A 27,432-nucleotide genomic window follows, 5' to 3' on the forward strand; every position below is an offset into this window, starting at 1 on the left:
CTTGCAGTCTCGAACTCTAAGCGAATCGGAGCCCGAGAACAGCTAGGAGGATCGCGAGATGAGTTGGAGTCTGGGAAGTGAGTGTGCAGCATGACCTCCAGCCTCTAGCACTGTCTTTTGGAGTCCCTGAGTGTCTTTTTGTATTGCCTTTGAGCTGCGTGGAACACATCCCATGAACCATTCAACGACCTTATAAATTGAACTCCTGTGAAACCGTGAAGTAGAATAATTGTTTGTGGTAATTTTAGTGTTAGTTATTTAATAAATTTCCATGACGTGAGTTGTTTAAAAAACCTCCTGGCCTCTCCAAATTTTAATGTTAGATATAACCCCCAAGAATAAAAGACTAATAGATTATTTTTGTATAAAGTTTCACCCAGAACAGGTTTATATACTTGTAATTCCCTCAGGGTTATCTGGTAACGAGTTTTAGCGAGGATCAATCTTCCCAAAGTAAAGCTCCCTAAAAAACTTAAGTTGGCAGATTTAGTAAGTCGAATTTTAATTGCTTCCGTAATTTACAACTAATCCATGCTTTCACCGTTACTATAATGTGAAAAAAAAATTATAAGCAACTTATAAAAAGGGCCAAGAGAGATTACTACGGGCGGCACAAAGTAAACCCAAGGAAAATTGGAGTATTATTAGTGAACTGTTCAGGGTCGGTGGCGCCGCCTTTTCCATCCAATGGAACTACGAGCTGTCAAGTATCAAAAATAAGGTGTCCAAAACGTGGCACCATTTGACGTCTCTCTTATTTTAATTTTTCTATGGTGTCAGCTCCTTATTTTACCTTCATGGTTTTGACTGTACGGCTGTAGAAATTTGTAGTGATATGATATCTGTCTTTTTCTGTTCGACTGTCGACTACTCACTAGACACTCCCATTTATTTTAGATTGTTTTGGAGAAAATGTATATAAATAAACAATATTAATGTAAAATCAGCATTTTTCAGGTTTAATCAAAGTTTTTTCTATTAAAGTGATAATGGAAAAATACGAAGTAATAGGAACCTTAGGCGAAGGATCATTTGGAAGAGTCTATAAAGCTAAAGAGTTGTCTAGTAGTAATTTTGTAGCATTGAAAGTTATTAGCAAGGTAAGTTTTAAATTTGCATATAAACTACAATTTTAGTCCAAATAAGATTTTATTTAGTCAATTACTGTTTTAATGTGATCATTGTAATCAGCTTATTCTTATTTAGGATTTAAGTTATTTTGAGAGTTGCAGTTATAAAGCAAACCAAATCAAGACATAAAAATTAAACTTCAGTGTTTTTAAGACCCATTCAAACAAAAAATATTTTTAAACATATAGGGTTAATGCGCTAGTTCTCGACCAGTTTAGTAAAATTGTCACTTTCAAATGTTGTGAAAATTGAAATATTAATCTATAACTTACCATAGTGACTTTTTCTAAATCTCTAAACAGTTTTAAATTATTTTAAATAAATATTTTTAATTGTGATGTATTCTAAATATTTTTTTTTACTAAAATAGTAAAAAAGTGCCATTTCCCTGGTTCTCGACCACCCCACATGATTTGCTACTATTTAAATGTTAGTTCTCGACCACTCTTTTTTTAAACAACTTTAAGGCGATTGGATTGCATAGTATAGACAACCTTAATAAAAAAACCTTAACGAAAAATAATACAAAAACAAATATTTATTTATTTAAAAAGAAAAACACAAAACAAATAAAAATGCTCTATATAATTAAAAAAAAAACCAGATAGGAAATAGGAACAAAAAATTTAAAGAAAAAAACACGTGGGTTGGTTTTTAATAATAAAAAATAAAACGAAAATTAGTGCTTACAAATAAAGTAAAAAGTTAAAACTAAATTTGAAAATAACGTACTTTAACATTCATCACATTTGTAGTCTTGAATTGCGGCAATATTATATGGGGTATCAATGAATTTGGTGCATTTTTTGCGATACCATTTTTTACAATAGTCGCATCCTATATTTTTTTATCATCGTTGTCCGTATCACACTGTTTAGTTCTTCGAAGCATGTTGCACATGGTATCTTACTCTGCTCTGTCAAGCTTTCACGATTTTTACCATTTTTTTTTTTTGTTTTTTCTTCAAAGCCTTTAAAAGTTTTTGCTTTTCTCCCTTTAATTTTTTTCTTTCTTCTTTTTTCTGAATTGTTTTAAGTTTGTTTTCTGTTTTCTCATAATATTTCCTCCACTCACTAGATGAAATCGCGCTAGGTGTTTTCAAGAACGGTTTTTTTTCTGTTAGTGTTGCTACTTCGCTTGATTGGCTCAAGGTATAAATGATTGTCAAATGCTTTTATAAAAGAACATGATGGTTTATTTGATGTTTGCAGAGGTAAGCTGTTGGTAACAGCTAATAATTTTAAGACTTTAACCTTTAGAACATCATCACAATCATTCTTGCTTTTATCAGAAGTGGTATTGACATTTGCATCACTGGAAAAATGATCTCTTATAATATTAGGCTCAATATTAGGGGTAATATTAATGACATCATTGAGGTCATCACTTAACAGTAATCAGTAAGTCAACGCTTACCTGATTTATATCATTATTAATTGATAAATCATTATCAATTATTTGCAAGTCAGGTTTACTTGAGCAAGAGGGTTTTATTTCTACTTCATGAGGCATAGTGGTTTAGGAATATTGTTTTCCAATGTCCATTTATGAAAATCATTCACGATGTATTCAAAAAAAACATCTGAAGTCATCCATCCTTTCTCAGATTTCCCTAACACCCATCCTTGTGGCATATTTTCGACAAGAGCTCTTGGGGGTCTCACATATGGAAATAATACTAAAGGTGAGGAAATGTTTCCACTTGCATTAAACATCATAAGAACAGTTATATTTTCCTTTTCGTTTCCAAGTTTAATGTCGTAAAGATTTTTGTAGCCTTTAGGTCCTAGAACTTTTCCTGATTTAGGGCATAAACAAAACCCGGATTCGTCACAATTGAAGATTCTTGTGGGATCACTAAATATTTGCATCAGGTTGTTTTTAGTTAAATATTCTCGCAAATCTAAAAACCACTTTCGTATTGAAGTCTCACTGACCACTGCCCTAGCCTTATTAACGCTTTCCGCTTCTCTTAGAGATATCTCCGGATTCCTTTTTAAAAATCCTAAATACCAGCTTTGTCTTGATGTGTTGTCCTTAAATAATTCCTGGCCAGATTCTTTCGCTATCAGTGAGACCGTCTCTATAAGAGTATCTTTTTGTATTGGAAACCCGCATTTAGCAATATTTATAATCCAATTCCTTCTCTCTTCCGTTTTTCCCCTTCCTCAGTTAGGAGGGGAGCAGCTCCAGGTTTTTTAAGTTCTTTAGGCCTTCTTCCTGATAACCGATCAAGTAGTGTCGTCTTTGGTACCAGATATTTTCTACTGGCCTCACGAATTTTAAGTCCATTCTTTCTAATGTCTTTTAAAGCCGTTTTTAATTTTTCTTGTGAATACGTAAACATCTTTCTTTTTGGAGCAGCATTTTTTGAGCGAGTGCGAGAAGAATTTTTCTTATTACGTGCCACTGGAAAAATAAAACATTTGCAATCAAGATAGAGGACAGTTCCGAACGAGCGGACTGGCCCGAGGCATTCCTTAGAGTTCAACAGTATTATACATTTTTTCTGATATAGTATGACATACTACAACATAACCGTTAGTACAGACCATTTGCACAAACGACCCTGTTTGCGTCCCGAGGCAATTCCTCAGGCGAGGCAGTTTATCGCTCCAGAAACACATAGAATCGAGCATAGAATTCATCAAAAAGATGGGTGGTCGAGAACTAAATTGAAGTTTTGGAGTTCTCGACCATCAAACTTCAGCAGTAAATTTATAATTTATATGTTTTGAAAAGGGTGGTCGCGAACTAAACTAATGGAAATATATTTTTCTTACAAGATATAAGAACTACCACCACATTTAATTGAAATGAATATTTAAACATTTTTACACAAACTTTGTTGTATTAAACACAACGATTTAACAATGGTCGTAAAACTTTAGTTCTCGACCACCCGGCCGAGAACTAAAAATGACTATTATTTTGAATTCAGTTCGCGACCACCTAATATTTAGTATAAAAAAATATATTTTGAGCAAAATTTTGTTGAAAAAATTATCAAAAAGTCTTTCTAAAGCATATATAATAAAGACACACAATTTTTTTTTTAAATCTGTTCACTTACTCGCTATTTTCTATTGCAACACGCTTTACAACTTTTTTTCAAATATACACAATAATGCTAATGCGTTTGTGGCACGATGTCAACTGATTTTTTGAGGTAACCCTTTTAGTATCATGTAGGAGGCGCTAAGTGTTACCGATGATCAAAAGGTGTCAGAAGCAATTCCAAATTATTTCGGCGCGAAAAATCTGATTGTTTTCTTATTATTAATGTTTAAACGCTCAAGTGGTCGAGAACTAGCGCCTGGTCGCGAACTAGCGCATTAACCCTAGGTTGTCTAAAAAATAACTGCCTTCTGGGAATAGATGGGATTTTATTTATTTATTATCATAATTCACACAATCAGGATGCTTATTTAGAAAACTCATATTTATAAAGATTGATAAGGCTATGAATTCCATAGAAAGTTTGATGAAAAGGAAGATTGAAAGTGACATGATGTCTAAGCCCCTGATAAGGAAGATTAAATGTTATACAACTTAAAAGAAAGGTACTATCAATATCGCCATGTACAAGTTTGAAGATGAACATTGGACTACAGACTTCCCTATGACTGGCAAATGGCATCAGAGCCAGATGATTCTCAATAAAACTGTTGTCATGGTCAACAATATCAATATGAGACCTATAAGCACAATGTAAAAAAATTTATGTTGAACCCTTTTAGAAGTGTTAATATGAATTTGGTGATAAGGGGACAATACCACAGAACAGTATTCTAAAATTGATCTGATCAGGGAACAATAAACAAGTCTGGTTGCCTCAATTGAGAGATGATTACAATTTTTAATAATAAAAAAATTGAAAGCCCTCATGTCAACAATATTAATATGCTCCACAAAAGACAACCTCTCATCAAAAGTGACACCCAGATCTTTTAAAGAAAAGATATAGTTAATAAGATGTTCATTTATTATATACTTCATATTGATTCATTTTAATTTGCATGTGAAGCTGATGTAATAATATTCAAGCCTATTTATGTTGCACCAAGTGAAAAGGCAATCCAAGTCATACTGAAAAAGGTTCTGATCACTAACACTGTGTCACTTTCCAAAATTTTAGGTCATCAGTAAATGACAAACATTTGCTATTTTTGAAACAAGTTAAAATGTCATTGACAAAAACATTAGAAAGCAAAGGAAATGTATGTCCACCCTGATAGAAACCTCTGAGGTGACTGTAATTAGGTCAGAGAGGCAGCTGCCTATGTTGACTCTATGGGCACTCTCTTCAACTTTTAAGCCAATTAACCAATTAAGTATGAAAACCCAATGACAACAACTTCTCAAACAAAACTTTATAATCAACCTGATCAAAAAAAAGTCAGTATATATGGCATCTGCTTGTTTATGTTCTTCCATAGGGAGCAAGAGATCAGATTGCTAAGATAACAAATTTGTTGCAGTGGTTCTTCTATGGCAAAAACAATGCTGAGAATCAGATCAAAAACTTCTGCAGAGCCAGGATTACAGTTTTGCAACCAAACAGTCGAATAACTTAGGAATAGCTGCTGGAGGCATATACCTCTGTAGTTTTCAATTTTGTCCTTTTGGCCATTTGTAAATATTGGGATAATAAGACTTTGTTTTCCAAGTGATGGAAAAGTAAAATCCAGAGAGAGCTATTAAATAGTATGAATAGGGACAGTACAATTGGACACACCCATTTTTTAAAGAAATAATTAGGGATACCATCAGGCCCTGTGGCCTGTTTATTAGGCAATTTAACTACATTTTGATAAACATCAGTGACAGACAAATCAGTAAAATTCAAATTAACATCAGCAGAAGCATTGGTAACAATATTGTAGGAAGGCTTATTATCATTATAACACTATTAGCATAAACCGTTTGAAAATGCTTAAACAAGTTTTCTATGGCTTGACCAGAGAAAGCAGATTGGACTCCATAATAAAAAGGGTTGGGCAAACTATGGCTGTCCTTTATACACTTCCAAAAGGATTTTGGATATTTTTTTACAGTTTATTTTGCTTTGATATCATCATTATCTCTAATGTAAATCCTCAACTAAAGTAATTAAAACCCTACACATTCATTTACCTCTTTGCCACATTATATATAGAATTTTTAAAACAGAGTTTGTTCCAGACCACATCAAAACATCTATTCTAGTAACACTCACATATACAAATACAGGGAGCAAAGAAGACATAACAAACTACAGTCCCATAAATAATTTATCAAAAATATTTGAGAAAGGTCTCAATGGCAGACTTCTTAGGTTTCTAGTTGCAAATCAAATATTTTGTTTTAATCGATTTGGGTTTATAGAAAAATTAAGTACATCTGATGCCATATCGTATCTAGTTAAAGAGATAGCAGGTGGTTTGGATAAAAATTAAAAAAAAAAATTAGTAGTATTTACTGACCTGGCAAAGGTATTCAACACAGTTTCTCACAAGTTGCTCCTTGATCTGCTTCAATAGTATGTTGCGAGAAGAATTGCGTCGAAGGTCTTTGGCAGTTACCTTACTGGGAGAACCCAGTATGTCAAAATTGGAAATACTTTAAGTGACCTGCAGAAAAATGTAATAGGAATCCCATAGAGCACAGTATTGAGTTCCTTGCTATTCGATATCTACATAAACACCCTTTGTAATCTTAATATAAGTGGTAAAATGTTAGCATACATACACTACCACTCAAAAGTATTTGCCCACCATGTATTCTTTTTAATATTTTAAATTAGATACAAAAATCTTATCTTTATACCTATATTTAGTTTGTATCTCTTTTGTAAATTGCATATATGCTTAAACAGCATACCTATCAACTATGGTTCATTGAAAAGCACTGAGCATTTAAAAATAGTCTTGCAAATAACGAACAATGTGAAAATATGCACTTCTTCTAAAAAACTAATCTGTTTACAGCTCGTTTCCGATGAAATTCGAAACATTTAAAGGTGTTCAAGAATTGATTTTGTGTAACATTGGTAAATAATTTCGCTTGCTTATTGATGATTGTCACCGTTTCTTTGCTGGTTTTTCAACATTCTTTAAAATGGCTAAAACAAAAGAGTTATCGGTAGAAACAAAAGGTATTATCATTGGACTTCATAAGGCTGGAAAGACTAACGGTCAAATTTCGACGGATTTGGGAATTCCAAGGTGGACTGTCGTTTATAATGTTAGGAAATTCACCAGAGAAGGGACTATTAGCAACAAACCTCGATCGGGAAGGCCAAACGCCACAAGTTCAAAGAAGGATTTAAATATTATAATTACAAGCAAACGCAATAGAAGCCTTACCGTCCCTGAAATCACAGCAAAAATCAACAAGGGGCGTAAAAAAGCGGTCAGTGTTTCGACAGAAAAACGGTGACTTTATAATGCTGGTATTAAAGGACGTTTAGCTGTATCAAAACCGCTACTGAAGGATGTTAATAAGAAGAAAAGACTTGAGTGGGCCCAATCACACAAAGAATGGATCATTGATGACTGGAAGAAAGTCCTCTGGAGTGACGAGTCGAAATTCGAGGTTTTTGGAACGAAGAGGCGAGTTTTTGTTCGCCGTTATGCCAATGAAAGGGTCGCTGAGAACTGTACGGTGACCTTAGTTAAACACGGTGGTGGTTCGGTGATGGTGTGGGGTTGTTTCGGAGGATCTGCAGTGGGCGATCTAATTAGAATAGAGGGAATGCTTCGAAAAGAGGGTTACAAAACAATTTTAAGTGACAATGTACTTCCTTCTGATAGGTACTCGAATAATTGGGGAAAACTTCATCTTTTAACATGACAATGACCCCAAGCACACGTCGACATTGTACAAGCAATATTTAGGTCAATTACAAAGGCAACATCTTCTGAAAGTTATGGTATGGCCCCCACAATCACCGGACCTCAATCCTATCGAATTACTGTGGGATAAACTGGATAGACAAGTGCGAAAATCATGCCCCACATCAAAAGAAGACTTGTGGAGGATCATCCAAGAAGAGTGGCAGCAGATACCTCAGGAAACTTTGGGCAAATTAATTAGAAGACTACCGAAACTCTGTTATTAAAAATCGAGGCGGACATGTACATGAATCCAAAATTTAATTTTCTTAAATTTAATTAATTGAAAAAATGTATTGTTTACATTCATTTTGTTATAATAAATAAACCGTTTCATAAGAATAACTGATGGATTTATTATTTTTAGTTATAACTTTAAAACAGTCATATGTGGGCAAATACTTTTGAGCGGTAGTGTAGATGATACTATGATAATCTTTTCAGGTAATATGTGGGATGGAAGCGAATCTTAATTAAAAACGGGATTTTTAACTAACTAGATAGCATTTAATCAAATCAATAAATAGACCCAATTTTAATGAAATAAAAATAGATTCATTTAATATACCTGAAGATCTCAGCCAAAGGATCTTGGTATAATTATTGACCAAAACCTGAATTGGGAGCAACACAGTAATTAAAATGTAAAAAAATTAATTAAGTTTTTGATTTACAAATTCTATTTACTCAGAGAATTTCTAAATCACAAACTGCTTGTTACTTTCTATAATATCCTGGTAGAACCTTTACTCTTCTCTGGAATAATAGTCTGAGGTGGTGCCTACAATACTCGTTAAAAACAATACAAAATGACAGAGTAAAAGTTATTACATGGTAAAACTTATTCTACGATAACCTAGATTATACTTGACTCATAGACTGTATAATATCGAAATAACTAATATTTACATTTGTAACTATCTTTATAAAAACTTTAGTAACATATTAATTACAGATACAGCACAAGAATTATCATATATAACCTTTTAAGTATACCAATAAGCATCAAGAACATTAACCAAAGATTTGTAGATTATTTTGCTCCAAAAATCTTTAGCTTGCTCAAAGGAATATAAACAAGACTAAAAAATACAAATAATATAAATTTGCAAACAATTATTAAAAATAACTTGAAAAAAATTACTTTTATTGCTTACACTATAATATGACAAATTATTCTTTAATACTAGACCTAATTTATTATTAACTAGCTTGATTGATTGTTCCTTTAATGGTAAGCTAAAACAAAAAAACTACCTGATAAAAAAACCAATGGTGATTAAAGTGTGCATGATTTCTAAAATTATTATATTAGTAAAAATAGCAATACTTAAAGTATGCACACACAGGTGCCTGTTACTAAGTGCTTAATAGTTACATTATGTTAGCTAATAATTTACAATGTATTTAAAATATGTACAAATTATAAATAAATATTAAATTCAAACAATGTGGTGAAAATAATAATTAGAATAATACCCATTAGTCTAAAATAGATCATTATAATAAAACAATGAAAAGCATAACATAAATACAAGCAACAGATTAAAACTCAAATTTGTCAAACTCAAACTTGTACTTGTGTTTACAATTTACAAGTTATACAATGTTTATTGTAACATTAAATATTTGAAATTCACATCAGCTCAAGTACTATATCACAAAACGTTTGTCAAAATACAAGCAAGGTAATAAACAAAACATACAAGGAAGTTCAAAAATGCTTCTAGATAAAGATGTTTTAGGATGATAGCCAAGCCTATGACTATCATTTTTAATTTTTTTTAAAGCCGCAAATTGCTGCTATTTACCCAATTATGGAATAAAAAAGTTATTTCTTCACATCATACAACTTCACACAATAGTTTTCACAAAATTTCAAGAATCTTATTATTTTTAAGCTACTTTTTTAATTGATTATGACTAGTAGGCAAAGTAAGCATGGAAGCTGCTTACTTTGCCAAGGCTGAGTGTTCGGGTAATTTAAAATAAAAAATGTAAAAAATATTTTAAAATCAAATAATAGAAAATCAAAAATCTTTATTGGTCCAAATTATAATAGAAAAACCCAACAAAGAATGTCTACATCTAACTTTTGTAAGAAATAGAGAGAAAAAGAGGAATGAACAATATTTGACTGAAGATTACTTATTGTATTTTGTAAAGAAATATAAAAACCTAAAAAAGTCTGTGAATTGAAGTGTTTTAGAAATTAATTAAACTTACAAGTTAAGCAAGGCTCCCCACAACAAAATTCAAAAAATGTTTTCAAAACAGGTAATGATGCATTTTAGCTATTGTAATAGGCATAATTATATACATAACTATATAAAAGATGTCACAAAAGTCTTTCAATCTTTTTGCATATATGTATAAATACATTTACATGTAATAAAATTACATTTACGTAAGAAAATTTAAGATTTGTGTGATGCATTTTATATAATTCTGTATCTCATGATGGCTATTAAATTTGCATTTTATTGTTGAGGAAAATGGCAACCTTGCTTAACTTCTCTCGTTCTACCTTTCTGCTAAATATGGACTTCGACACTATTAATTATACTTTTTTAGGTATATTATATACAGTGTTATTTTGTTGGGGGTTTTCTGTTAGGATGACATAGAGCTCAAAAAAATAGAAATTTGTCAAATAAAATTTTCTTGAAAACTCAAAAATTATATTTGAAAAAAACTAGAAAAAAAAGGAAAAAATTTTACAGAAAATGTAGGAAATGAAAAATCCTTATTCTTGTCTAAAATTTCCAAGCCCGACTAACTAATTATTCAAAATAGTATAGGTTGGTAGTAAAAGTATAGGTTGGATTTGTTCACACAAACTGTCCCTCGTATCCGTAAATGTTTGCTTCCTGTGAGAACATGTCCTATATCCACAATCCCAATTTAAAAAACACTCTGTATTATAAAATGTGAACGGCCATAAAATTATTTAATATTTAATCATACTTTAAAATTTAAATAATATCATTGTTAAACCCATAAAGCTTGCAACAATTCCTTAATATACAAATAAAACTAACAGACCAAACAAAACTTGTGTTGATCACTTTTTTGAAAGAATAATCAAAAACAAAAGAGTGTAGTTGACTAATTTATGTTGGATACAGTAAACCAATAATTTTCAAATTATGTTAAATATTAAATTGACTATGAAGAAGAAACATACAGTATCGGACAAAAATTAAGCGACGCTATAATATTCCTAAAAAACTTTGTTACTGTACCTCTATAATTAGGAACAATTTTGTAGTATCAGTACATACCTTTTTTAATCGTAGTTAAACATTCTTTGCCTCTTGTGATGAATAGCAAGAGATTAGTAAATTGTTGTATGTTTTTATGCATTTTTTCATGGACAAAAATAAAGCGACTTGATCGATATTGTTCATACCATTAGTAGATAAACATCGGTTTTGGTCGGTATCAAATCTATATTTTGTTTAAAAATGCTTCGGGGTTTTTCTATTGATCTTAAAGAAAGAATTATTGCATCGTATAAGATGGGAACACTACAATACGTAATAAAACAAGAACTAGGGGTTTCAAAATCTGTTGTGTCGAGGACCATTCAGAACTATCGAATTAGAGGAAAAGTAGTTAACCGAAAACAGACGGGTAGACCGAGAAAAACTTCAAAGAAACTGGATAGAAAAATTAAAAGGATCTCCCAGGCGAACCCTTTTCTGTCAGCAAAGCAAATTCTGGCTGAAGCTGGGGGCTCTAATGTTTCCTTCGAACGATACAGCGCAGACTAGTTGAAGCAGGCTTAAAAGCATGCAAACCTGCCAAAAAACCGCTTCTTAGTAAGAAGAATATTAAAGCACGTCTTCTGTTTGCAGAACAACATGCTCACTGGACACCGGAGCAATGGAAAAAAGTACATTTTAGTAATGAGTCAAAGTTTAATTTGTATAAAAATGATGGTGTTCAATATGTTCGTCGTATTGCAGGTAAAAGACTTGACCCAAAGTATGTCCAAGGTACTGTAAAACATGGAGGTGGCAACGTGTTAGTATGGGGTTGTTTCTCTGGCTATGAAATGGGACCAATTTACCAAATTGAGGGCATTATGGATAGGTTTAAGTATAAATTTATCCTTGAAAATGTCATGCTACCTTATGCGGAATGGAATATGCCACTACGTTTTATTTTCCAACACGACAATGATCCAAAACATACAGCAAAATGTATAAAAGAATGGTTTAATGATCTTAACCCGATCGAAAACCTGTGGGAAATTGTGGATAGGCAACGTAGAAGTAAAACCTATAAAAACAAAGAGTACATTTTTGAAGAAATTAAAAATATATGGAAAAATATTGATCAAGATATAATTCATAATTTAATTTCTTCCATGCCTCAAAGGTGCCACCAGGTACTCGCAAATAAAGGCTTGTGGACTAAATATTAAGGGCGCAATCTGATAATGTTTTGTTTTATTTTTATTGTAAGCGTCGCTTAATTTTTGTCGTATAGAAATATTTAACTTTTCTTTTTATGATCTTGTTTATACGGAAGAATTTTGGTATGTTATGTTATAAATATATGTTTATTAATGAGTGTATTTGTTTTATTGAGCTTTAGTTCTTGCGTTTTTGCTTTTTTAATAAAAGAAAAAAACTGTATCGTCGCTCTATTTTTGTCCGCTACTGTATATATAAAGCAAATTATTTATTTATTTCAAAGTATCAATAACAAAATGATGCCAGTTATAGAGCCACTGTAGCCATATACCTATATACAAATAGTTATTTTTTGCCTATATTTAAATATAATATCACAAGATATAAAATCAGTGACAGTAAAGAAGAAACACAAATATCATAAGGCTATGGTAATACAAGTGTTTCTGTTGTTATGATTTAAAATTGACTTAAAGATGTTTGGTTGATCTTATCAGAACCCTATTCGTTGAACAAAAAAACACATTCTGTAACTAGGAGAAGCCTTAAATATATTAATACAAGGAAAATTCAGATAAGTGTTTCTTGATTTGTTGTTTCCTGCATTATAATTTTTTTTCAACTAGTCAATACAGATGCGATAGATATAGGATTCTGGATAATTTATTCCATATATAGCTAATTTCTATTAAATGTTTAACCTACACAGTTTTTTGTGCTTTACTTCGTAGAAAAAAATGACGTATTCTTTTAGAGAGGCCGTTCATCTAAAGAACTCAAAGGATTTCGAAGAGAATGTGAAATCCAAAGAGAACTGCACCATCCCAATGTTATACAGATGCTGGATTCCTTTGAAACGGAAAATGAGGCAAATATACTTTTTACAGAAGATCTTAACAAATCGAGAATTTTTAAAACCACTTTTTAGATTGTAGTGATAACCGAATTTGCACCAAAAGAGCTTACGGACGTTTTAAGTAAACAGGGGTATCTAACTGAAGATAAAGTTAAACAAATTGTTTGGGATTTAGTATCAGCTCTGTATTATTTACATTCTAATAGAGTTTTGCATAGGGACTTGAAACCTCAAAACATATTACTTGATTTGAAAAATAGGGCAAAACTATGTGATTTCGGCTTTGCAAGAAACATGAGTACTGGAACTCATGTTTTGACGTCAATAAAAGGTAGTCACTTGTAACATTTTAATTTTTTTAGACTTAACACTTCTTATGCAGGTACTCCTCTATACATGGCCCCTGAATTAATCGACGAACTTCCATATGATTACAATGCTGATCTGTGGTCATTGGGATGTATAATTTATGAATTGCTTATGGGCACTCCACCATTTTGTACTAATTCCATACTACATTTAATCAGGAAAATAAAGACTGAACAAATAAAGTGGCCCACATTTCTTTCTCCTGAGTGCACTTCGTTTTTAAAGGTATGTATGTAGAGTTTAGTATTTCATAATGAATGCATTATATTGGTCGTCAATTTAAAAATGTACTACCCTTATAAAAGCAATTAAAATATGGTTACTCTATTTCTAGAGGGATATTTTAAGGGCAGTCAAATTATATTAACCTCTAGGGCTGGTGAAAGCAACCTCTCAAATCTTAACTGGGAAGGAGACTTAAGTGATACCTTGTTTTTTTTTCCGAAATACGACAACGTTTGTATGTCTCACATTATTTGGTATACAGTAACACAACCTGTTCTTAAATTTGTCTGCAATAAAAAAAAAGAAAAACAGAACTGAATGCTGGTTTTATGTTTAAGCAACGTCAATGTCTGTAAAAGAAATATGCTGTCCATCACTTATTACCGATGGTAGATTATTTACTTAGCCTTAAAGAGCTTAGCCTTAAGGAACGCTTGCAGTCAATTAACTTATCAGAAATGTCATCCCCAAAAATCAGTTTCTGGCTCCTGTTGGAGGGATATAACTTAAGCCACTGGAAAAACAAATGCCCTAAAGCCATAGATTACTAGCGCAAAAATGTGTCTTGCTTTTGCCAGATTACAAAATACCAACGCGACCACCACTCCATGAGCTTTAGATAGAGTGGATTCAACATGTAAAATGATATAATATTTGCATGACTTAAATCCAAACTCTGAGTTAATAAGCATTTTATTAGCCTCTAGAAACTAAACATTTTTATTGGTAAAATTTTCAATTATTAATAATGAGAGGAACAGAGAGTTGAGATTGTACTAGAAGAAATATCCTCCCCTGCCTAAAGATAGAAATTACAATTCGTCTTCTTATCACGCTCTCTATAAAAATTATATTCATTATATCATTTAGAGTGACAGGTGTAAAATAAAAGTTTCACAAACCTTAGGTTAATAAAACAGAGGATCGGTTAAAGCTGATTTTAGTTTAGAAGTTTTTAGTGAGTTGAAATACGATTGAACAGTAAAAACAATTAATGTTATTTGCGTTAAGTTTAGAATTTTTATTTTCGAAAATTGTTTTGCTCCTTAACCTGTTTACAATTTTCTACTTTCTACTTGCTGGGAGCATCCTGCGTTCTTTTTCCATAGTTGTTGGAGTTTGCTTGTTCCAACATACCGCAGTGCTTTACTGCCCTGAGTAAAGATCCTTTTGATTTTTATGAGGGATTTGACTATTACATTTGCTTGGTTCACCCTATCGCCTTTGGAAAATAATAGATAGTGCTCGGGGTTATAAATACTTTATAACACTTAATGGAGTTTACAACAAAAACACTTTTTTTAACGTAATCTTAGTATACAAAAAATATAACTAAATACCCGGGGGAGACAGCACACTTTTTGTCTATCGGGTGATGAAAAACATAGAGATTGAGGGAGAGGGCGTATAGAGACAAAACTAGCGACGCATATAATCTTACTCCTTTTTTTTGGGGATTGATCACTTATATGTCATTTTTGTCAAACTGACGCTGTGCTTTTTACATTCGCGATTAAAAGTCAACAATCCATCAAAGTCTGTTAAGGTACATAATATTCATTGGTTGAGTTGCAACAATAGTCAAAAGTTCTTTATTGTATAAGAAGCAAGAGTCTAAGGTAATCTATAACAAAATAGAAGTTGTTTAAAAAAGTTCAAATTATAATATCATATACAAAGTCAAATAACAAAATAAGAACTAGAACAAGGGTTCAATACTAATTTGCAGTATTAACACAAATTTGTATAGTATATTCATGGAGGCTGTAGTAGGCTTTAGAAATAGGGTTTTTTTTTAAAGATGTTCTAAAATGATTGAGATTTTGTGCAGACTCAATTACATTAGGAAATGGTTATATGAAATTTTACTCGATTGTAAATTATTGACTTCTGCATCAGTGCATTTCTTGGAATAGGTAAAGGCAAATCGTTAACCTTGTCTTGTTGTTATTTTAGCCAAAACATTTTTTTATCTTTAAAAAAGTTTTCAATTTTACTAGATATTGATTTATCATCGAGTGCCAAAAGAAATTATGTTATAAGGACCCGAAATATATTTGCTATAAAGAAATTCATATAGACTGTTTGTGTGCAGAACGTTTAGAGGACACATAAAAAAATGTGATTAATATTACCATGTTCTTCGCAAGAACAGTTTGGATTATCTAAAATTTTGATTTTATTCAAATGGACCTGGAACCTGCCAAGAAGACAAAAAGTAGATTTTGCAAATACTGGCTGCTATGAAAATAGTTCCTTAATTAAGGAAATACTGTTCTTGCTCTACTCTTACTGCAAAACAGCCAAAAGACAGAAATTTACCGAATTGCAAAATGTGCTGTTTGTTCACTTTTATTATTTTATGTCTATTAATTTTCTATAGATACTACTACTATTGAATTATTTGGAATTGAATGCACAAATCGCATATTCTTCCCATCTTCAAACCCTTTTGACTATTTTGACTTCGATTTTATGGTGACGATTCGACATGTATTATTAAAGATGATCATAAGATGTATAAGTGTAAGCAATGCACTCTTGCCATCACTTATCTGAGCTCATTTAATTCCTAAATTATAATTAAAGAACTTTTTCAAGTTATGTCGAAAAAACGTCCGACCACGTCTTTCGTGAATAAAATTCATGTTACGCTTGACGTGAAATGCTGGAACCTAAATTATTTTACCATCAAAGGTAAAATTTCCTTTTATTATATTTTTGTATATGCTGAAAAATACCCTGTTGGGTTGGGCTTCCAGCATATACAAGGTGTCCCATTAATAATGGTAAATATTTTAATAGCAGATTCCTCTGATAAAAATAATGAGGTTAGGTTAAATTTTCCTAGTCCGAAAATGAAATGCAACCAAGATACAGGGTGATAAACATTAAGTTTTTTTTTTTAATTTTGTTTATAACTTTAGCAGTTGTTTTTTGTTTTTAACTAAATTTGGCATTTGGAAGTTTTTTTATATGCCAAATCTAATTTTATTAGATTTTTTTAATTATCTCATAGAGGGAGCCCCCATTTTAGTGGTTTTTTTGAACTCCATAGCTTTTTTACGCCCTGTATAATTTTATTTTTTATTTTAAATATGCATTCTGCAAGCATTTTTGCTTACAAAAGGTATACCTTAAAAATGTCTCTAGGATTACTCTTTTTCTAGATATTTACATTTAAAGATTTTAAAGACATTCATGAAAACCATATTTTAAACTATTTAAATTGCTATATTACATTTTAAATGATTGATAAATAAAAATATAAAACCTAAATAATTAGTTAAAAATAAAAATTATCAATATTTGCCAGTAAATGTTCCACATGGCCTCCATTTGTCTCAAGACATTTTAAAATTCTTTTATTAAAAGACCGCAGGATCTTAAATAATAATTGCTCATTTCGATATGACTCAGCAGCGGCTTGAATTTTTTCTAATAATTATTCCCTTGTGTTTATTTGATTTTCGTAAACAATGGATTTCATGTATCCCCATACGCAAAAATCCAATGGGTTGAAATCAGGACTTCGTGCGGGCCAAGGTCTTTGACTTCCACGTCCTATCCAGTTGAAATTAGCATTAAGATATTCTCTCACGGGTCTAGCAAAATGCGCAGGAGCGCCATCTTGCATAAAAATCATATCTTGGCGCAGATTTAAAGGCAAATTTTCTAAATAATCAATGAGTTTTGTTTCTAAAAAGTTTAAATATAATTCACCGTTTAGATTTGAATGTTTGTTTCTAAAATTAAAAATTCTGCTTCGGGTAAAAGTCGCTTCATCCGTAAACATAATTTTATTAATAAATAGGGGATCTTGATTTTGTTGTTCCTGGATATAGCGAGCGAAATCTAATCTCGCTGGAAGATCTGTCTCCAAAAGATTTTGTACTGGCGTAAAATGGTATGGATAAAGACGCTCACTATGAAAAATTCTTAAAACTGAGGACTTAGTAATTCCAGTGCTTGCCGCCATACGCCTTACGCTTATTTCTGGATCTTCAGCAACCTGCACTAACACTTCTTCTTCTTGATCCACATTACGTCTATTTGGACGCCCAACATCTCGCTTTGGCCTGAATGAACCCGTTTCCCCAAGTCTCTGGTAAACGTTTTTAAAGAGTTTAAAATCTAGCTGCCTCCTATGTTGAGCTATGCTATGTTATACCTCCTATGTTTTAACCCCTTAACTTTAACCCCATGACTATCAACCCCAAAATCTTAAATGGTAAGGGTATCACTCCACACGCCTTCCTATTTAAGATTTTGGGGTTGATAGTCACCCCCGCATGGGGGTTAGAGTTAAGGGATTGAATATATCAAATAAATTTGTTCGCCTGAAGTCAAAAAACGATCATCAAAAATTTTTTTTTAAAGAAAATATCTGAAGAAACTTGGGTGGAAAGTTTTCATTAGCTCACCGTGTATGTACATATTATGTAGGTACATTTATATATTTAAAATTTAAAATTTATCAGTTCAAAAGGCTTAATTAAGTTGTTATAGCTACCTTTCTTAGTTAACCAGGCGATTATATCTCTTTTTAAAGAGGATTTTGTTGGGGTTTTATCCTCCTGCACCGAATGATAAGGAGCATTGTCTAACACTATTACCGAATTGGCAGGTATATTTGGGAGAAGTTTTTCCGTGAGCCATCTAGTAAAATTTTCCCTATTCATTTGGCCATGGTAATCACCTGTGGCCAATCCGGCTTTAAATATTAAACAGGCATTGTCGACAAAAAATCCTTGTCGGAACCTGCATGAACAATTATATTTCTCAAATTTAACGGGTCCTTGCCCGTGAAAAAATATATGTATGTAACTTATACACACTGTTTTGTATTGTATGCTTACCCGTTGAACTAATATTTTTTAAAACACCAGTAACCGTATCGCTCTGCCAACATTTCTTGAACGTCAAATCGTTATCCACCCAAGTTTCGTCCAAGTAAATAATCACGATATTTTCGTATTTCGCGAAGATATTTGTATCTCCAGGAAAGAATATTGGGCCTCTCCATTAAGATTTTCCTCTTATTTTGACACTTACGCCAAAAAAAGCCATTTGACTTTAATAAAAGCCGAAGCGTTTCCCTGGAATAAGAAAAATTTGCCACTTTTAATTTTCTTAACAACTTTCTAGTTGTCGGAACCACTTTATAATCCAGGTAAAATCTGGTGATACAATGCCTAACTATATGAAAATGAAAACTGTCATCTTTTTCGACGACAGTTTTCCGTGGCCGTTTTTTCCCTGGACTGGCTAACATTTTATCAGGGTTATTTTGTCGCGTTTCTTCATCTTCCTTGTGAATTTTTCTCACAGATGATACGGAGACTCTAGTATAAAGGGAAACGTGATCAAGCTTACGCTTAAGAGGCAATTTCATCGAATTATTTGCAGCTTCTTCATCGCAAATCCTAATAACATTTTGAATGCATAGTTGGTATACAAAAAGCAATAAAATATAAAACTACTGTTTTTTTAAGAGGCACAATGTATTTCACTTTTTTTTAAATAAATTATTATAACTTACCTGTAAACGTTTGCTATCACTTCCCTCGTTTGACTATGAAGGACCTTACCCTCAGTGAATTTATCCATTATAATAAATGTTATTATTCGTATATATGTAGACAATAATAAAACAAACTAAAACGTTAAATATTAGGTATTTCATGTAAGTAATAAAACAGTGAAACTCCAAACCTACGAAAATTACACTACCTACTTATAGGTAAACATTGCACTAATATCAGTTTTTCTAATTAATAGCCACAAATAAAACAAAATAATAAATAACATATAAAATAAACGGAATCCAAAAATCAACGATAAAACCTACGCCACTGTCCACCCTTCAATAGTAAAATTGTAATCAATGTTTTGAAACGGCAGCAAGCATTGTAAACAGGTGACAAAGACGCTGTCCAATGAACTGTCGAAATAATTCATAACAAAAACACGTGTGGCGAGCGAAACCAATCAGGTTTTCAAAAAAAACAAGCGTTCAGGTTCATAATGGCTGACCCCCATTATACAAGAAGTAGAGGAGTAGAAGTAGGAATGTAGAGGTGGAACGTAATGTTGCCAGATTTACTAAACATGATCCATTTTTTGGACAAACATTTAATTGTACCATATTTAATGGTAAAACAATTGCGTATTAAAGCCAAAATAGAATAACTATTTAGATTATAAAAAATCTTATATTGCATATTATTAGAAAGTAAGTCCCGCACAATTACGTTTTGAGGTTAAACGTGTCAACGGCGAATATTATGGCCCACATTCCTGCCGCTGTTTCAGATCCACTTGCCAGACTTTAATCGTGTGAGCTATAACGCGCCACAGCAACTAAAAAAACATAAATCGTGACAGTGACATTGTTTGTTTTTATTTTTTTGTTAGACACAGCCTATTTTTTTTTTCAACTTAAAGTAGAAAAATATTCATTTTTTCTTGAGCGCATTGCAAGTTTTAAGTCCAAATATCTCGAGAATGGTAAATCCTAGCGACACATTTAAGTTATAACTTTTTTAAGGAAAAACACTTGCAGAATAGAAATTTATAATAAAACATTACATTATACAAAGTGTAAAAAAGTTATGGAGTTTAAAAAAGACTAAAATAAGGCTGGTGGCGCCCTCTGTGAGATGATTTAAAAAAAATTAAAGTTTTATATTTGGCATATAAAGAAACCCCCACAGACCAAATTTCATTAAAAACAAAGAACAAATGCTTAAGTTATGAGCAAAATTTAAAAAAAAAACTGAATGTTTATCACCCTGTATCTTGGTTGCATTTCATTTTCGGACTAGGAAAATCTAACCTAACCTCATTATTTTTATGAGAGGAATCTGCTGTTAAAATATTTACCATTATTAATGGGACACCCTGTATAAAAATGGGGGATGGATACCAATTTTGTTATTTTATATGGTATACTCCATATTTTATATCAGTTTTGCAGTTCTTCTAGTGAAGTATTTTTTACCAATAGATGTATACACAAATTTTTATTTCTTTTTAAGATATTTAGTATTTTGCAAATGTGCTCGGTAATATAATTTTGCAAGATCTTACTCACATTCAACAAAATGGAGATCTCAAAACTATCTTGAAGTTGCACAGCGGCTCGCTGAACATTTTTATGTTCAGCTTTGAGTTGAATTGATTGAATGGTCATCCCGATCACCTGACTTAAACCCTTTGGATTTCTTCCCCTGCGGACATCATAAATTGGTTGAATAAAATACATGCTTGCAACGTTTAAGGATTTAAAACAAAAATAAGAACAACATCTCGATATATACTCTAAAACTATTTTAAAATGTTATAGAAGAATTTGAGAGCAGACTGTATTATTTTAATAATAGATAAACAAATTTCAATATTTTAATATTTTTTAGCTTTTATTGCTTCTTGATCTCTTAACTAAATAAATGCATTTTGCTGATTTTTTCCTGTACTATGGACTATTTTTAAGGAGGTAATTAAATAAATCCTCTAAGACAAATATTCCCTAAGAGGTGCTTTTATCACTTCTAGGTTTTTGTAATTTGACTAAATATAACAAAGTTTACAAATTTTTTTAGGAATGGCTTTAGGAATGTTATTTTCTTTGTATTAATTAGAACGTTTCACATGTTTAATTAAAAGATGGAAATTGTATTATTTCACTTTTACTCATTAGGGACTATTGCAAAAAAATCCATCCAAACGACTAACGTGGAATCAAATCCTCAACCATTCCTTTGTAAAAGGCCATATTTTAATATCTAAGACCACAGGACCAATGCCTCTGACGATATCTTTAAGTGCTAGTGCCCAAGAGGCCAAGGAGCAGCAAAGGAAAGACAGTATTAATAATAAACATACTAATAAGTAAGTATTGCAATAAAATGTAAAAACTATTTTAAAAGGGCTAAATTTACCTAGAGGAGCCATTCCCAGAACGGCCAAGAAGAGTGTGGAAGTGCCGGAAAATGAAAAGCACAGCAGGGAAAAAGTAAAAGAAGAGAAAGCGACATTAAGTAATAATAAAAATAATAGTTTAGACACTGGGCAAAATCCTACTGGAGCAATCCCAAAAAAACCTTTAACATCTCAAGAACAGATCTCGTCAAAGGAAAAACCTTTGGAAGTATTCACTGAAGGCAAAAGCCACAGAGACGAGAACGGAAATGTAAACGAAGAAATTAAGAAGTGTGACGAAGTAAAAGACGTCGGAAAATGTACGAATATAATATTAGGGAATTCCTAAAACTCCCTTGATATTTTAGGTTTAAAAGAAAAACTAAACTTTATTGAAGACAGTCATCCAATAGAACCGGAGGAGTGGATAGTATTTTTACAAAATTCCATTAAAGAAGTAATGAATGGGGAAATGTCATCTCTGGTTCAGCCAAATCTCACCAATATCATAGTGTCACCTTTAAGAAATACTTATTCCAATAGCAAAGTATTAAGTTACGTAGCTAAGTTGCTTTCAATAGCGTTTGTTGTTAAAGGCACTTCCAAAGAGACTATCGAAAACATCAAAAAGGTATTTTCATCCTTCCATACTTTCAGATTTATTACTTTAGGATAATTTTAGGTTTATTTAGAAGTAAAACTCTTACCGAACTTAATTTACGCAACAAAGCTGCTACTCAGAACCCGCAAGCATTTATCTTCTTCTGAATCCTCCAACTCTTCATCAGAGGGTGTAATAGCTCCATCAAGAAATGATTTTACCTGTAAATCATTAAATGAGTTTGATAGTGATGAATTGCAGGCCTTAGAGCATATTCTCATGTTGGCTTGTCACTTGGTTCATTTGGAGGACGAGTTTGTCAGCCAGTTCTGTGATGCGGTTGTCGTTTTAAATATGTTTGGTTCCATTAATTTGCTACTAGGATTGGGTAAGTATCGTTAAAATTATAATATAGAGTTCGTTCAAGAATAAACATGTCGAAGCTGGGTTAACTTATAAAAAGGTTGTCTAAACATAGTATATAAAGTTGTTTTTAGAAATACGGCGAAATTTAGCTGATAAGAACCCTATAAAATAATATTCTGATATTCTTTACCCTTAATTTTAAATGATTAAATATAACTATGATTATATTATATTCTATGATTCTCAGTTTTTATTAATAAATACCACTGCTAGTACTACTTTTAAAAGAAAAGGAACATATATTAAGGATATCTATAATACATATTCCCCAAACTATACTTCTGAATTTAATAAGCACTATCCAAATAGTGCTATATCGATTTATTTCATTTATCAATAGTTATTAATTGTTACCGATAAATCAAATTATTTTATTTAAAAAAAATAACGTTTTTTGGGTGAAGTACCTTTAAAGAACTCCCTGTATACCTAAGTTAAATAAGTTTTGAATTAGCTTAAAATATACAGGGTGATTGATGGTTGATGGTACCTTAGACGTTTACGGAGAACGGAAAATTGAATTTTTTTTGAAAATTTGGCATCATGGATTTTAGCTGGTGATCTAACGATTACAAATATTTTTAGCGATACAGTGTTGCCGCTTTTACCAAAAAATAGTAGCAACTTTGTTATTTTAAATAGAATACTCCGTATATTATTTTATTTTCCGATCCGCTATGACTTTATGATTGTTTTTGTAGAGGGTTGTTCCTATACCTATCTTTAGTGGTTTTCGAGAAATTAATAATTTTCTTTATTTTTTGACCAAAAAAAAGCTCCAAATAAATTTTTATTACTACGGCACTGGAACGCGCAGAAAATTGAAATTGTGATTTTACCGCTAGATACAAAAGTTGTGATATGTGCATTTTTTTTAAATGGAACACACTGTATATTATAACATATTCTAAAAGGAAATTAAAATCCCTTTCTAACGAGGTATCATGTTCCTATATCTAAGCAGTTCGGCTTCTGAAATAAAAGCAATTTTCTGTAAAAATCGTTTGAATCGTCATGAAAAGTGTTTTTTTTTTTAAATAGTGACCTAAAAATTCATTAAAATGGAAAGAAATAGTTATTCAAATGAAGTTTTGATGAATCTACATATTTATTATTCATGGGCAATGTGTCAAAATTGTAGCAAAAATATGCAGAAAGTTCAACGAAATGTACCCCAATTTACAAAAAACGGATAAAAGAAAATTTGTGCAAATACATAATAACTATACAATTTGGTTCACAACTTAAAAAGTTTACCCAAGCCTGTAAGGTCTGATAAGGATAACATCGTAAATGTTTTAACCTACTTTCGCGCATATCCATGCATTCATTTCATGCTTGAATTGAATTGAATTGTCGAACAGTGGGCTGCCAAGGCAGTTGTGCATATAGGTCTCCTGATGGACGCGTCATGCCCCACCGGGGTTTACCAGAGCCCAACGGCCTTAGAGAAACCGATAAGGCTCTCTGGTCTGAAGGACTTAAAGTCACTCGGTACACTGAAAGTATTACCCAAGTATTTGAACCTGGCGCGCGTGAGTGCTAGACACTCCCCGACTACATGGTCAACGATTTCATCCTCATCACAGCACCATCGGCATTCCGGGTTGTCCGCAATACCGATAGTATGGAGATGGCTTCTTAAGTGCCAGTGACCGGTTAAAAGACCTGTCACTAGCCGAATTTCGCGTCTTTTTAGGCGTAGTAGATTTTTAGTGAGACAGGCAGAGGGCCCACCTATGTCCGCTTTGGCCTGTCTCATACTAATGGACTCAGTCCATCTTCGGTTGGTCCACTTGTCCAGCAGACCCTTCATTGACGCGACCGCAACGCATTTGGCGATACCAACTATGGGTTCCGGCCCCATCGGCACATTCGCGGATCCCAGTCTGGCAAGAGAGTCCGCTTCCTCATTACCTGCATGGCCTGCGTGGCCAGGTATCCAGACGAGCTGGACCCTGCAGCCAACCTGTACCAGTTTTTTCAGGACTTTTATGCACTCTAGTACAAGCTTGGAGCTTACCTTTGCGGCCGTGATAGCCTTAATGGCAGCTCTTCTGTCCGAGCATATTGATACGACTGTATTGCGGTGTCCGCAGCTTAGGATTTTCTGTCCGCATTTTAATACAGCGAATACTTCGGCCTGGAAGACAGTGGCGTGATCCCCCAGCGAGTATGCCCTACTGGTATGTGGGATCCCACCACAAAGCCCTGATCCAGCCTCTGTTATTCATTCTGGAGCCATCTGTGTACCAGATGGTTCCCCTATTTAGCAATGCAGGTCTGTTGGAATGCTGCCACTCCTCTCTGTCTGCAATGGGCGTCACGAATCCCTCGCAGTCCCCAGTCACTGGAGCCATGCAGTCACTGCCCATCAGAAGGAGAGGACATTCCTGTATAGCCCGTGACCAAATTTTTGCGTGACCGGTCTCGCCAGCACGTAGTTCTCATTGCCTCGAATTGCACAACGAGGTACAGAGGCGGAAGGCTCAGCAGAGTCTCAAGCGCTCTAGTTGACGCCGTCCGCATGGAACCCGTTATGCTGAGACATGCAAGACGTTGGACTCTGTCCAGTTGAGCACGGATTTTCGCTTTCTCCGTACATGGCCACCAAACGATAGCCCCGTATGTGAGAAGAGGTCTCACAATTTGCGAGTAGATCCAGTGGAGGATCTTAGGAGACAGACCCCAGGTATTGCCGAAAGCCCGCCTGCAGGCCCATAGCGCGCAGGTGGCCTTCTTCATTCTGGTGTCTGCATGATCGTGCCAGGAGACTTTGGGATCTTGATTCCCAGAAATCGAACTGTCCTGGAGTAATCAGCTGCACGCCACCTAGAGATATAACAGGGGGCGTGTCAAAGTTACGTCTCCTCGTGAATAGTAGGAGCTCTGTTTTTTTGGGGTTAATCCTGAGACCCCCCGAGAGGCACCATATGTCCACCATACTCAGGGCTCTCATCATAGGGTCCCGCATCTCTCCATGGGCAAAGGATTACCAGATCATCAGCGTAGGCCTGTGTGTATAGGCCAGCATTGTTTAAAAGATTTATCAGGCTGTCGACCACAAGATAGGGGACAATACTCCTCCCTGCGGGCAGCCCCTAGCCGCCAACGTTTCGAGAGCATAGCCTCTATCCAGCTAACAAAACAGGGTTCTGAGCCGCGGCTCTCGAGTGCTTGGCAGATTAATGCGAAAGGGGTGTTGTCGAACGCCCTTTCAATGTCTAGAAACGCACCCAGAGAGGCCTTGACACTACCCAGAGTACTCTCCACCTTCCTCACGAGGTGGTGTAGGGTCAGGTCCGTGGATTTACCCGCCTGATAGGCGTATTGGTGCACATGCAGTGGTTTGTTGACCAGGATGCTTTCCTTAAGGTACCGATCAATCAGCCTCTCCATTGCCTTCAGCATAAAGCTGGTAAGGCTGATAGGTCGGTACAATTTGGGATCTGTAAAATCGCTTTTTCCGGGTTTCGGAATGAAGACGACTTTTACTTGACGCCATAACATTGGGACGTAGCCCTGAGCAAGGGACGTCCTGAATAGTCTGACTATGTGTGGGGTTAGTACTTCTAACCCGTTTTGTAAAAGGCATGGATATAATCCATCCATGCCCGGAGATTTGAATGGGGGGAATGTCTTGATTGCCCATTTCACTCTCTCGTAGGTAATTATTCTTCTAGCAGTCTCGAACGCTAAGCGAATCGGAGCCCGAGAACAGCTAGGAGGATCGCGAGATGAGTCATTTCATGCTTTCATCCAGAGTGCAGCAGATGATTTAGGCCTAACTTATTATTCTGCACGACAATAATATGTATCCCTTTAAATTTTCAAAAGTGCATCAGCTGAAACTGGATGATTACCAACGTCGCGTTCGATATTGTGAGACACTTCTGATACGCACTTAAGAGGATCCAAACTTTCTAAAAAAAAAAATAATATGGACATATAAAGCAAAGTTTTCTAGAGAATGTATTTTTAATACAAGAAATCAACATTTTTGGGCTAATCAAAATTCACATTTAAGGAAATGAGATTTCAAGAAAAATTTAGTTTTAATGTTTTCTGTTTGCTAAAAGCCAATCAAATAGCTCTTCATTTACGACTGGTCATTAAATTCCCATAAATACCTTCAGATTTAACGCTAGAAGATTATCGCGCTTGCTGGTTCCAATTAGATGGGCACCCGCTCATTGCACTGAGAAGGTGACACATGAGTTATTTGAGAAATTCGATGACCGCTGGTTTAGGCGTTTCGGACCATGGGATTGGCCTGCGAGATCATTTGATCTTACACCACTTGATTTTTACTTTCGGGGTAATTTGAAGCAAATGTGATTACAAGACACTGGAAACAGTAAACAGGAACTACGTTAACGATTTATCAATTGCGTTGGTCAACAAGATCCTTCTGAAATACAAGCAGCGACAACTCATGCTGTACAACGCAGGATTTTAAAGTGCTTAGAAGTCAATGGCATCATATTGAAAATTTATTGTAAATTAATACATTTATAATCTTAGCATAACTAGTTAAATCATTCTAAGTTATGAAACAAATTGTATAGAGTTATTTTGTATTCGCACAAATTTTCTTTTATC

General features: G+C 33.6%; 1 protein-coding gene across 5 annotated transcripts in view; it reads left to right on the top strand.

Annotated features, from left to right (window-relative positions):
* The first annotated feature begins 854 nt into the window (after window positions 1-854).
* LOC126746123 (serine/threonine-protein kinase fused) overlaps window positions 855-27,432 on the top strand; it is a 41,604-nt gene continuing 15,026 nt past the window's right edge. For 2 of the 5 annotated variants that reach the window (XM_050454228.1, XM_050454230.1), the window contains exons 1-8: window positions 856-1,100; window positions 13,185-13,298; window positions 13,359-13,617; window positions 13,669-13,880; window positions 21,583-21,773; window positions 21,828-22,123; window positions 22,172-22,434; window positions 22,486-22,792. In XM_050454228.1, coding sequence (XP_050310185.1) covers window positions 990-1,100; window positions 13,185-13,298; window positions 13,359-13,617; window positions 13,669-13,880; window positions 21,583-21,773; window positions 21,828-22,123; window positions 22,172-22,434; window positions 22,486-22,792 — 1,753 coding nt within the window. In that variant the 5' untranslated portion in view covers window positions 856-989. Of the gene's footprint in view, window positions 1,101-13,184; window positions 13,299-13,358; window positions 13,618-13,668; window positions 13,881-21,582; window positions 21,774-21,827; window positions 22,124-22,170; window positions 22,435-22,485; window positions 22,793-27,432 lie in introns of all 5 variants that reach the window. The other 3 variants (XM_050454231.1, XM_050454229.1, XM_050454232.1) reach the window with 3 other exon arrangements.

The sequence above is a fragment of the Anthonomus grandis genome, chromosome 17 (genome assembly GCF_022605725.1).
Source record: "Anthonomus grandis grandis chromosome 17, icAntGran1.3, whole genome shotgun sequence".
In the NCBI taxonomy this organism is placed as follows: Eukaryota; Metazoa; Arthropoda; class Insecta; order Coleoptera; family Curculionidae; genus Anthonomus; species Anthonomus grandis.